Genomic DNA, 13,082 nt, shown 5'->3' on the forward strand with positions numbered 1-13,082 from the left:
AGTGAGTAAAGTTTTGTTTGCCGAAATGTGTTTAGAAAAATAAAGAAATTTTCTAGAATTTCAAAAATTTCACATGAAATTGTTTTTTGGAATTTTTTTTCTTTTGTTTGTTTTTAATATCATTAATTAAAGTAAATAATGGCTTACGTTTATTTGTATATTATTTATATATATATATATATATATATATATATATATATATATATATATTTATTTATTTATTTATATCATTTCCGTACATAATTGCTTGATAAGGTTTTGTTTTTTTACTCTGTGATTAAAAATTTTTATTTGTGATAAATATTCAATTTATTCTGATTCTATTGTTTTTATTTTTTTTTTATTTTTTTTTTTGTTTAAATCTTGTACACAGATGTACATACGACTTTGTCTGCATTTATTTTTGCTTCATTTTTGGTATAATTTGTATATATTTTCATTGATTGTGCTTAGGTTCGCTTTTGGTTTTGGATGTTGAAAAATATCCCTTTAAATCATATCATCGTTTTTAATATTTTTATTTATTTATTTATTTGCTTTTTTTTTTTCTGTTTATATAAACATTTATTTATTTACTTGTATAATTTCCGGTGTGTTCCCATCATTTTACATCCACATATTTGCCTTTTGTTTTTTTCTTTAACTACATATCAAGTATGAAGAACTTTCTTTCGTCTTTTTTTTTTTTTTATTTTTACTTTAAAATTTTTATATTCTTAACTTCTTAATTTTTATGAAAGCGTGTAATGTTCTTTCTTATTACATTTATTGTGTGTTCTCCGATTAATCAATTTTTCTTGAACTTTTTTTCATAAACATCTAACTACCACAAATTTTTGTATTAAAAATAAAAATGAAAAAATTCTTTTCATATACATAAAATAATCATTAAAGCATTCGAAGCATTGTAGCGTTCGAAAGCTAGAAGTAAACCAATTTTGTTACGCTAGACTATGCTAGCAATTTCTTAAAATTCCACACGAATTATGGTTAGGAAGAAAGTATTCGTAAAGAATATCGAAAATCGAAATTGTATCATCTCATCGTGAGAGTGATCAGTCAAAAGTAGGAAGTTTGGGAATGAACCTTTAAAACCTATAGGTAAAAAATGCAAAGTCATTTGTTACTTGTGGACAATTAACATCATTTTCATTTCCCCGTATTTTAATTGTCACTTTAGTATACATATGGGTGTATATTTTCAGCTTCTAAACTATTTTGTCTCTGCTTGGGGGCAGAGCACTTTCAAATTTTACTAGTGCCTCTTAGCTAGGGCGATGTACGCCAAACTTCAGATCTGTATCTAAATTTCTGCGACCATAAGCATACCAATGATAAACAAAAACCGAATGGACAGACGGACAGACATTGTGAATCGCTTCCCAATATTATGATTCTGGTACGTATATTTTTTTAAAGTTCTGAAATTATTTTATTTACTGGTTCAGACAACCAAGGTCCATTTTCAAATACGGTTAGTAGCACTTAACTGTTCCAGTTTAGTTTCTCGACTTTTTTTACTGTAAGATTGCCAATTATAGCCACAAAACGACTGGACAGAGGGACTGACATTATAAATCGGTTCTCAATATTGCGGTGATCAATAATACTTCTGGAGTTTGTAATGCCATATTAGCGCTCAGAAAGACTACATTGTATGCACACAATGACGGCTTCGCCTACAGTATGCTGATGCAAAGCCTTTATATAAAATTTGCTAAGCCATTACAGTCACGCTCCCTTTTGAAGGTCCCTCAAAACTTAATTAAAAACATCGCAAAATTTACTAACAACGGAATTTTCTCTTTTTTTTTTAATAAAATTTTATTGTTTTATGTTTAATCAGAAAGCAGAAAATAATACTGAAATTAATTTTAAATATCCCTGGTTGGCATGTCTATTAACATAATTTGCATTACTTTGTAGATGCAGATAATTAAAATACGAACAGAATTTAATAAAAATATTTGCTCTCTACATCTCTAAGCTTTTATAAATCGACAAATGGAAATTTCAAAAACACTTGAAAAACAGTTAAAGCAAATTTTTATTTTACAGTAATTTCTTTATAAACACTACGATGTTTGTATATTATATTTTTCACCGATATTTAAAGATTCGCCTCTGAGAGAATGAAAAAAAGATTTTCTAAAATTTGATAAAAAAAAAAAAATGCTTTGAAGTGCTCATATACGCCAATCGAAGAATTCACAGGCACTTATGAGCAGAGTAAACATATCGTCGCTAGTAAGCTCTTATCCTTTTTTGATTGATTCATTGATTCAGCTTGAAGCTGCTAGGGCCTAAAGTGAGCCTGAACGACAAATCTTAATTTTGGTTTCTCATCCGAAGAATTGCTGAGTTCTTAAAGGAATTAGGCTTTGGAGAGAAACAGCCGAGTACGCTAAGCCAAATTGTAGGTGAAAAAAGGGTATATCAGTTAATTTTTTTTTTTTTTTTTTTTGGGAGAGCCACAAGAAGTTCTTATTATACTCGAGTGCTTCTAAATCCCCAAATGTATCTAAGGCAAGTATTGTACAGAGAAAAAAATGGATATGTCAATCAGTTAACTCCTTTAACAGCATCGCAAAGCTTTCCCATCATTCCCAATCTGCTTGATGTTTGCACTTTCGAGTTAAACGTACACAAGCACTACACCCTCCTTCCATCCTTCTCTACATTCTATAAGCCTTCCTGACCACCATCATGCCTACCAAAGTAGTGCACGTATCCTGAATCGTTGATCGTATGCAAACGAAAGAAAAAATTCGAAGCAGATATTTGAGAAAAGCTGCAATGTTTCTGACTAACTGTTCCTAAAATCAAGATGAACGTGCATTTTACTTTACCACTTTACTGTTACTGTTACTGTTTCTCGATCACGACACCATTCCCTTTTAGGTATATTAACTTCACAGTTGAAAATCAAGTAACCTTTTTTTAATGGTCTGGCGGTTTGATAGCATTTGTTGCCTTGTGTCAGCATAGATATATAATCGGGCATCCATCTCTTCTAAAATCTATCTCAGTGTTATTCAATACTCAACTGAAAATGAGAATTCGAGAAAAGCTACAAAGTTTTTGAGTTACCCTCGATACATGTAAAGTCATCGTAGATAAGAATTGTCAACTTAAAAGACCTGATCGGTCCATAGATTCTGTCAAACAAATGCAGTCGCGTGGTGGACTCTTCATTAGCGATAGTTTTGAAATAACTTTCACAACAATAATGTGAAATATCTTAGGAAAATTTTACGGAAAACTAAATTATTTTAATTTATTGACCGACCGGAAGCGCTTTCAAAACATTGTTCATTGTTTCACTTTTTAAAATTTAATGGAAATCTTTTCAATGCATATGAAAAGCGAAATTATATAAAAACTACCGTAGTTGTCGGCTAGAAATGCAAGCGAATGTAATTTACTTATTAATGCTGTTACTATGGTGAAAGCAAATTCACCGCGTAGCACTACAAAAAAAAAAAAAAGAAAAAAAAAAGGAAAAAAGTATCTGCAAACTTTCATTATTTTTCAATATAAAGGTTAGTAAGCAAGTAAGGTTTCGTTAGTTTTCAGGGAAATGCTTATTTCAATTAAAGAACATAAATAATTCATTCATTCCTGATGAAATGCTTCATTACGTGAAATGTGAAGGTATTGCACAACACTACCGCACAAGCCACACAAGTCATTAGTAACTCTGATAGTATTTTCAATAAGAATTCGTCACGGAAACTAATATGATTGGGAGAAATTAGGACAACATAATTGATAGATTTTCGGATAACAGAATTGGATGCTTTGCATATGGTGTAAATAAACGAAATTGGACCAAGTTCACGTACAGTTAATATTACAATCAAATTGTTGTAAACTTTCGTTTCGAAATCAAACTAACAAACTAACGTTTTACGGTGAAGCCATAAAACGGTTACCAATGGTAACGAAACAAAGGAAAAAATGCATAAAAGAAGCGAAATGCAAAAAAAAAAATAATAATAACAATAAAGATAACACAAAAGCAAGCACGACCACTTGCAAGCAGCGGACATAACGTGAAATCGATGTAATCATGCGGAAATCTGCGCTGCTCTTACCGCCAATAACAAAGGCGAGCGCAAACAATACAAAGTGAGAGAAGAAGAACTAGTTATCATGAATGATAAAAGGTTTGGTTATATTATATAAGCACATCGAATTCCAAGATCACGGGAGACAAAAACGAATTATGCCAATAGAGGCAATTGTCGGTGCAATGATGGGCCTTGCAAAACAATTCGACAATCTAGTGCCAAGAAAACAGTTAATCAACAAGAGTGACTACCAAGTCAATATTCGTGGGCCAAAACCGAAGTGCGGTCGTAGACATAGTAATTATTCATTCGCTAAGGTCATCCTTTCCGTTCCCTTTCTTTACTTTTTTCTGGCCGGCATCGTGCTCGCTCGCTCACTCATGGTGTACCGCGCCTAGGCAGGTAGGGTTGGCCGCATTGGTTACATCTGTTGATTGGTACTTGCCGGATCCTTCGGATGAAAGCTAACATATAATGCACAGGTGCAACCGATGCAACAGGTTTAACCGATGTGTATGGCCTGACCGCTTGGGTGCGGTCTCGTGGTAGCTAGTATATACCCACGTGCTTGACAGCTCTCGTCCTACGCACAGAAGAAAGTTTGAACCATATCCGTATCTAGTACGTCAATTTTTGAATAGACTCTGTCTCCTGCAGGATGACCTTGCTTAGGGGTGTCCTATTCAACCAAATTATTGCCAATGGTTCTAGGGGAATTTATTTGATTGAGGCTTTACGCCAGGTGCAGACGTTAAAATTTGACACAGTCTGACCGGTACCGTGTCACCTATTTGGTCCAAGATGCAGAAAAATAATAAGGCATAAGGCTGAGAAGGCAAGGAATCTCTACTCAACAACAAGTCAATAGTAGTGGGTACAAATCTCAAGGGCGGTAGAGTTTTCGGTAAAGCCGATAGCCTTAATTTCTGCTTAACGTATGCTAAAATAATTTCAATTATAATAATTACAACTTTTCAAAGTTAACTTATGAAGTGTGTGATAGTGGCAGTGTAGTTATTTAAGAAAGTGAAAGCAATCCGATCTATCTAGACATTGATCCTCTTGAACAAAGAAAACATCCCTATCCGTTGTAAAGTGATGGACGTGTCTTCTCCCTTGACGCATGAGACATCTAACTGCCTCGATCGCCCAACCATCCATTAATTTAATTATTTTGGAATTGGACCTTGAACAAGCTTACTAGGTTGCTCAAGTCGAAACAAATGGAATATATAGCAAAAAAATAAAAAAAAATAAAAAAAATTAATTCCAACATATTCAGAGAACTGACAATTTCTTCTTCTTGTAATTGATAGCAATCAGTAAATTATTGTTTTTTTTTTGTTATTATATTTTTACACCCTACACAACATATGATGTCAAGTTTTTACGGATGTATGCAACACCCATAAATCCTTGAGAAAGACCTAACTTTTATTATTATAAGAACAGCTTTTTGAATCGATTTGAGCTTGCCTGTCCGTCTGTCCGCTTTCTTTTCGTTTCCCACAGGCCGTAATTTTTGAGATATTTTAATGAAATTTGGTATACCGACATGTTTTGCCCCGAGGAACGAGCCCTATTGAGAATTGTTTGGTTTGGAGCACTTTTTCGATCTTTTGCAGTATCAGGACGTATTTTCAATAGTCGTTTTAACCGATGTGGTGTACGGTATTTAATGGTAGGCCATGTCCCATTGTAATGTTTTTAATTGTCCTTTTTTTCTTTATAAGTAAACAGAAAAAAAAAATAAAGCAAGAAGTTTTTCTGGGGTATATGTGAACTCGTCAAGCTAAGGCGTATTTTTTTTTTTTTTTTGAGTTTTACAAAAATAATGACAAAATTAGTATACCTCTACCTTTCGGTGCAAAGTATTTGTTGGAATTTGAAAAACAAAAGACACCAACTCAACAAGGAACATAAAAGGATCCTTTATATAATGCAAAATAAATATATATATATATAAAAAAGAAATAAAAAAAAAACTTTTGCTTTTTTTTTCTTTTTAAAAATTTTATATATTTTTACAAATAATTTAAATAATATTTTTTTTTGTTTAATAATACATTTAAACTATACCATGGCAAAGTTAGAGGCAACAAAAATTTTGCTAAATTTTAAAAACATATATAATGTATGTATGCATACGTATTTGTATATATTTATAAACTATGTTTATAGTTAAGGAAGCAGAGTTTTGGTGGAGTTTGTAGTTATTTTTAAAAATGTTTTAATTTTAAAACAAAAAAAAAAAATAAAAAAATTAAAGCAAATAATTGTTTATTTAACGTTTATAAGTAAATAAATATCAGTTTTTATTTATTGTATTGTATATATGACACAAAACTTTTTTAGCAATTGTTGTTTAGAGTTTTATTATTTAAATTTATGATTAACATCTTATACATTAATAACATAAAGAAGTGAACAAGAAGGAAGAGGGGGAAAAGGAGGAGGATGGAAGGATGGATGGAAAGCAGTTTCTGTTTTCATTTTTGAAAATTTCTTGGAATTTTTTTTATTTTTTTTTTTTTTGTTTTAACTTATTGAAAATAGTAATTCCAAAATATATTTTATTTAATTTTTTTGTTTTGAATCCAAAAAAAATGTACAATTTTTTTTAATGCTTGAAAAGCAATTTCTCTTTTCTTTCTTTACAAATTTTTTGTCATTTTCTTTTTAACTTTTTTAAAAATAATAATTCAAGAAATAAGCAAATTTAAAAATCGAATTTTATTGAAATTTTTCTCGTTTTGTTTGAATCCAACAGAACCTAAAATTTTTTTTTTTTTTTTTTTATCCAAATAAAACAATGATTATAATTTTTTTTTTTTATTATTATTATTTTTTTTTTTTTGAAAATTATAATAAAAAAATATTCAAAATAAAAAGGAAAATAGTTTATAATAAGCAAAGTGGTTTGCGTGTGCGCATTTGCCTTGTTATTGTTGTTGTAGATTGCCTTAAAAACTAATACATTTGATATAACAGCAAAGATACTGTACTCTGATCTGTTCTCTATATATTCAACAATGATTTAAGTAAGTTATAAATGACTGCATTTTCAAGGATTTGATCTCTTCATCTTATACATATAGGTGTACTTTTATGTGTTTATGTGTTTGTGTGTGGGTGTGTGCGCGTAATTTTATGAAATTTTATTACAAGTAATATAAACTCTCCTTTTTCCTCAGGTCAAGATTTAATCATAATAATTTGGTTTGTTTCTCAATTTTTGTTTTTTTTTTTTTTTCTTTTACTTTGTTTTCTTTTTCGTCTAAATATACCGATGCATGCGTTTTTCAAGATTTTCTTTAAATTCTTAAATCAATAAAAGAAAACCAGTAAGAAATAAACATTTGCCCTTAAGCAAATTTCGGATGCCCACTAACTTGAAGGGTCTTTAAGCAATTGTGCACCGATCGATTGTGATCATTCCCATCATTCACTGCCCATTGAATTCGATATCAGTGATATATGAAAATTTCAATTTGAGAGTACATTTTTTTTCTTTCATTAGACTTTCAACTATTGTAAGTGTTTCCAGCTAAGGCAACGTCTTAGATATGAAGGACGATGATGATCTGCTAACATTTCTAAATTCTTTTCGATTTTCATTAGCCTTTGGGTATGTTTACAGAAGCATGTCCTTAATAAAGATAAGATGATACAATAAATCGTTAAATGGGGATTAAGTTTCCATTAAATGTTATAAGAAAAGCGAAATTCTTTTGATCCCTCTTTCCGTCTTTTTTATTCCTACTGTATGCCGTAAGTATCGTATAAAATTTTTCTTCCATTCGTTGATGATAGGAAATATGATTTTAAACTCAGCTTAAACGTCCACATATGCTTAATAACACCCTCTTATTTTATTAGTTCCTCGATCGTTGTGGTTTTAGCATAGATTAAAGGGGATAAGATTACAATTTTTTTATTCTACAATCTGGTAAAAATGTATTGAAGGGTTCGATAGCTTTTAAAAAAAATTTATTTTTTTTCCGAATTATTGCGTAATGGATTGCGTATATGGACAAGACCGAGATAATAGGTTCTATGTCAACCTTTGATTTTTTTTTTTCGTAGCAATTAACGGGTCCTTGACAAAGTCAATAGAAGACAAACAGATAGGGGGACGGACAAAGCAAAATCGTTTGAAAATCTTGCTTGCCGGTTATTCGATCGCTATCACAAATGAGATAAGTGTGGAAAATGTAATGGAAAACTGCCCTCCTTCGTTAGTGGACATCAAAATGTTTGTATATTTATACATTTATATGCATGTAGGTGCATTTTTATATATTTATGTTTATAGGTATGTGTACAATTACTTTCATGTATGATTTTTGGTATAATTAAATGTTCTTGTTGTTGTTGTTGTTGTTAGTTTTATATTTAGATAAACATTATACTTAAAGTTAATTTTTAAATTTAATTTTTCATATGTGTTTTTTTTTCTTGCTTCAAAAGATCAAATTTGTTTATGCAGATGTGTGTATGTATGTGTGTATGTGTATGGATGTTTGGTTCAATTTTTGCGCCTCTTATTTACGTTCTCATAAATTTCTATGCATATGTATATAAGTTTGTTTGTGCAATGTTTTGTGTTGCAAATATGATTATTATTATTGTTGATGTTGTTGTTGTTATTATTATTATTATTATTATTGTTGTTGTTCTTCTATTATAATCGTTTTTTGTTTTTGTTTTATTTTTTGTCAGACTTTTTATCGCGTATCGGTGATATTATTTTTGCTGCCAAAGATTTTTATCAATTGCGTTTCATAATCATCAATATTCCGTTTCATGATGTCCATGCACGGACCCAATAAACGCTCAAATGCCTCAACCTCTAGGACTAATTTATTTTAAAAAAATAAAACACAAAAAAAACAATTTTTTTTTTATTAATATTTTCTTCTTCTCTAATATCTAAAATATTATTGAAAATTTTTTTCGTTATTAAATATATATGAGCGAACATGCACTTGCTTGTTCATGCATCTCACTACATGCGAAATAAAATATAAAGAGTATTAAAAAGTAAAAAAAAAAAAAAAACAGTAAACAAATAAAACATTTACATGCAACAATGAGAAATTTTTAGACGAATCTCTTAATACCCATCACCTCTCTACGTCATATCACATATAACACTCAAACACTTGACCGAGTAATGGGCCATAGATTTCAACTTGAGAACATTCCTTATCGGTGGTTATATGCTATGGTTAGGTCTGAGCGCTTATATATATATATATATATATATATAGAAACGAACAAAGTCGAACTTAAGTTTGGAAAATAATTATTTTGTGCCTATCCCCTACACTACTTATGCTACAAGGATATGTTCAATTTGTGCGGATGTACGCAACACCCAGATAAACCATCTAACAATTCGATACCGATCGATTTCAGAAAGTGTTTTTGAATCCATCTAAGCTTGTCGGTTCGTCGGTTCGTCTTGTTTTCTCATGTACAACCTAAAAAAACGTAATTTTCGAAATATTTTGATGAAATTTAGTAGATTGACGTGACTTTCTGATTCGACCTAAGTTCGCCTCTCCGCTTGACCACCTGTCTGTGTTTTTTTCCTTTATTCAACCTACAGGAAGCAATTTTTGAGACATTTTGATGAAATTCGATACACTAATATGGTTTGCCCCAAGCACGAACGCTATCAAAAATAGTTCGGCTAGGATCACTTTTTCGACGGCTTCCCTTACAAAGCTTTTTTATATGAACAACTGTACTATGAATAACTATAAATGTACGGTGGCGCAATATATTCAATGGCAACCCGTGGCCCACTACCGTGGTTTTACTTGCTTTTTTATAGAAGGAGAAGAAATAAAATTAAATTCATTCCATGAAATGAAATATGGAACTTCAAAAACGATTTTATCCGAATGCAAAAAAACAAGATGGATATGAGTTTCCAAGTGTTATCCTTCTGGATGGAAATTTTGTGGGTGGCTTAGAAGAAACAAAATTTGCTAAATTTCGAAGACTTGGAAGACTTGGAAGTAATCAGTAGTGGCGGCGGGCGGAGTTTATAAAGAACGGCGAGATAAGTAAGGCGAGTTAACGACTAACATTTATTGGAAATTCTAAATTCATCTGAGCAGTTTCCCAAGCCAGTCCCAGACATGAAAATTGTTAAGCAGTTTACTCGGACATCTCAGGCCCGCTCTAGAAATTACGAAAACAATAGAGTTAAGGACCAAAAACAATAACGTCATTCTCTTAACTTATTGAAGCAAAATCGGGAAGAATGGTTTTGTCCGAGGTATGCACGATTTCGTAAAGACGATGCAACATATTAAACAAAAAGTACGAAATCTTATCGGTTGATTTTTGTGAGGGATGTGTGTTTGTCAGAAAATATATTTTCTTTTTTACTTTTCCAACATTTTTAGCTTTACATAAGTGGTTTATATTTCCAAATCCACTTTTTCGAAATCGTTCTTAGAACTTCGCTAGAGTCCGTACAGATAGACACAATTGATTCAAATAAATACGAATATACATATATATATTTATATTCCAGTGATTCTATGAGAGTGACCTGTCAATCTTAAACAAATAAATGCAAAATGTTCTGGTGCCGGGCATGAAGATTTTCGTATATGGCAAAAGTTCATTACGCCTTTGTCTAAAGATTTTTAAATTAAAATAAAAAATTTTCATAAAATATGTAAAAAAAAAAGGTGCTACTCATGATTAGGTATATTAACTTTTCATGGCCAATGAATAATTTTTCAATTAAATTATATTTTTCTATGCCTTCCTTTTAAGTCATGTTTGGTTTTCATTTCAATTTTTCTTCAGTTTACACTTCTCGCCTTATTATATGTCACAAATTGCACGTTATTGCCTTGCATTGCATTGTGTGACCTGACACTTCTTTCTTTTATGGTGCATTTTATTATATTGTTTTATGTTCAATCTCACAGGGGATGCCATAATACGTGTATTGTGATGGTGAGCAGAAGGACCATCAGAAGAGCAGGCAGATATAAGGAGCAGTCGCAGTTGATATTAAAGTGCTGTCTTGAGAAAATATTCATTGCTGAATGACAAAACTGGGATAAAGTCAAAACAAATTGTAACAAGAAATGTCTAATGACCCGGTCACAAAGCCAGAGTATATTATTTTCCTAAATCGATACATGTTCATAAACGATGACAAGCTCTAGATTATCTAAAAGACTATCCGAACTAAAAAAGATGAAAAGGTATCACATTATCGCTAATAGTTGTCTCTGTCCTCTAGTAAAGATTTGCATGTAAAAGATTCGTAGCACTTTTCGCTCAAAAATATGAAAGTTACATAATGGCTGGATGCAGGATTCTTGGAACCCAAAACGAAATAATTTGTTAATTGTCGCTTTTGATGTTTTTTTTTTATTTTTTTTTCTTTTTTAATCGCTCAGGCAATGTCCCCTGCTCATACAACATAATGACCGTCAGAAAGAAGTGAAGAAAGGTTACGAGAGATAGGGTAGTGGCCCCAGCTGACTGCACCCTCACTATAGCGACAATCAAAATAAACTCTATCTCAACGTGAGATTTAAATCCGCGAACACTGATTTATGTGACGCGATTCTTAACTATTCGGAAACTCTTCCGGCTATTGATCAATCAAGGTTATTTTTATACCTAACTTTCAGAAACTCTAGAGAACTCTTTACCGAATTTTATAGTTACAATAGCGACCGTAAAATATATTTTCTATCTATTGTGAATAGAACTGCAAGTCAATCACGTCTGTGAACAGTTTTTATAAGTTGAGAGAATTTATGTGACGGACTGTACGTTTTTATCGACAAATTAAACGATTTTAAGCCCGTGAGGTATACCTGTTCTTTCTGGTGATCCTGACACGTACTTTAGTATGCTAGAACCAAATTAGTACAGGGTAGCGGCAATCTTAAAAAATTGCAATTTTGTTCCATATCGTGACTTTTTAAAATAAAATTCTTATACGTGAAGTGGTCGAAAAAGTGGACCGATTGAAACCACTTTGAATTCCATTCGCCCTTGAGTCAAAGCACCTCAGTACATCAAATGTCATCAAAATATCTCATAAATTGCGACCTGTAGTCTTGACACAATAACAGATGGACGGACATCAGACAAATAGACGAACAGAAAATGATTCTGAATCGATCGCGTAATGAAAGAATGCCATTAAGTACCTTACACTGCTTCGTTTAAAGGAGTTCTTCATGATACGACTGTATTAAATAAGGCTTTATGTAAGGAGTGGCCTTATCTGAAGGTTCGCCCATGGGCCAGCAGATGTTGGTGTACCAAATTTACTGAAAATGTCTCAAAAATTACGACCTATAGGCTGAGTAAACAAAACGGACGGGTGGAAAAGCTTAGTATAATAAAAGATGGAAGTCCTTCCGGGCGTTAGGTACCTCCACATAAAATTAATATCCTTTGTGTTTAGGGTATAAAAAATAAATAGATCCGCAATTCTGCCATGCAAGTAAATACACGATATAATAATGGAGTTGACATTTTTTTTATTTCCTGAAAACTTTCTATTCTGTCATTATGTTTTCTTTATGTAAAACCCGGATAAAGGACTCGAATAAATGAAAATTGTGAATGACTTATACAGAAGTGTTTCAATTCTACATAAAATTTAAATTGGCCTAGAAGCTCTATGTAGAAGTGAGGTTACATTGCCAGTTCTACATATGTAACGCTATAAAGCATTTCGCTGGTAACTGATTACACTTTAAAGCCATTTTAACAACGGTTTAAAGCGAACCCTGGCTACTATTTAGTTGTCGAATAAATCTTTCGCTTTCTCTTCCAAAGTTCTCTCTTGGCTTCTCCAGACAGGCAGTTTTAATAAAGACAATATTATGTCATGCTCAGATCGCAAATGCGGTAGAGTTTTGAATATAGGGTAATATGCGATCTAAGTTATCCGGCAGTCTCTTAAATCTATACTTAATATATTTATTTACAAAATATATAGAGAAT

The 13,082-nt window shown here is 31.6% G+C and overlaps 1 protein-coding gene across 2 annotated transcripts in view; it reads right to left on the bottom strand.

Moving 5' to 3' along the window:
• Positions 1-8,605: 8,605 nt before the first annotated feature.
• Positions 8,606-13,082, bottom strand: part of LOC119636971 (cAMP-dependent protein kinase type II regulatory subunit) — a 78,877-nt gene continuing 74,400 nt past the window's right edge. For both annotated transcript variants that reach the window (XM_038032734.1, XM_038032735.1), the window contains exon 9: positions 8,606-8,931. In XM_038032734.1, coding sequence (XP_037888662.1) covers positions 8,801-8,931 — 131 coding nt within the window. In that variant the 3' untranslated portion in view covers positions 8,606-8,800. The remainder of the gene's footprint in view (positions 8,932-13,082) is intronic.

This window comes from Glossina fuscipes, unplaced genomic scaffold, assembly GCF_014805625.2.
Source record: "Glossina fuscipes isolate IAEA_lab_2018 unplaced genomic scaffold, Yale_Gfus_2 42, whole genome shotgun sequence".
In the NCBI taxonomy this organism is placed as follows: domain Eukaryota; kingdom Metazoa; phylum Arthropoda; class Insecta; order Diptera; family Glossinidae; genus Glossina; species Glossina fuscipes.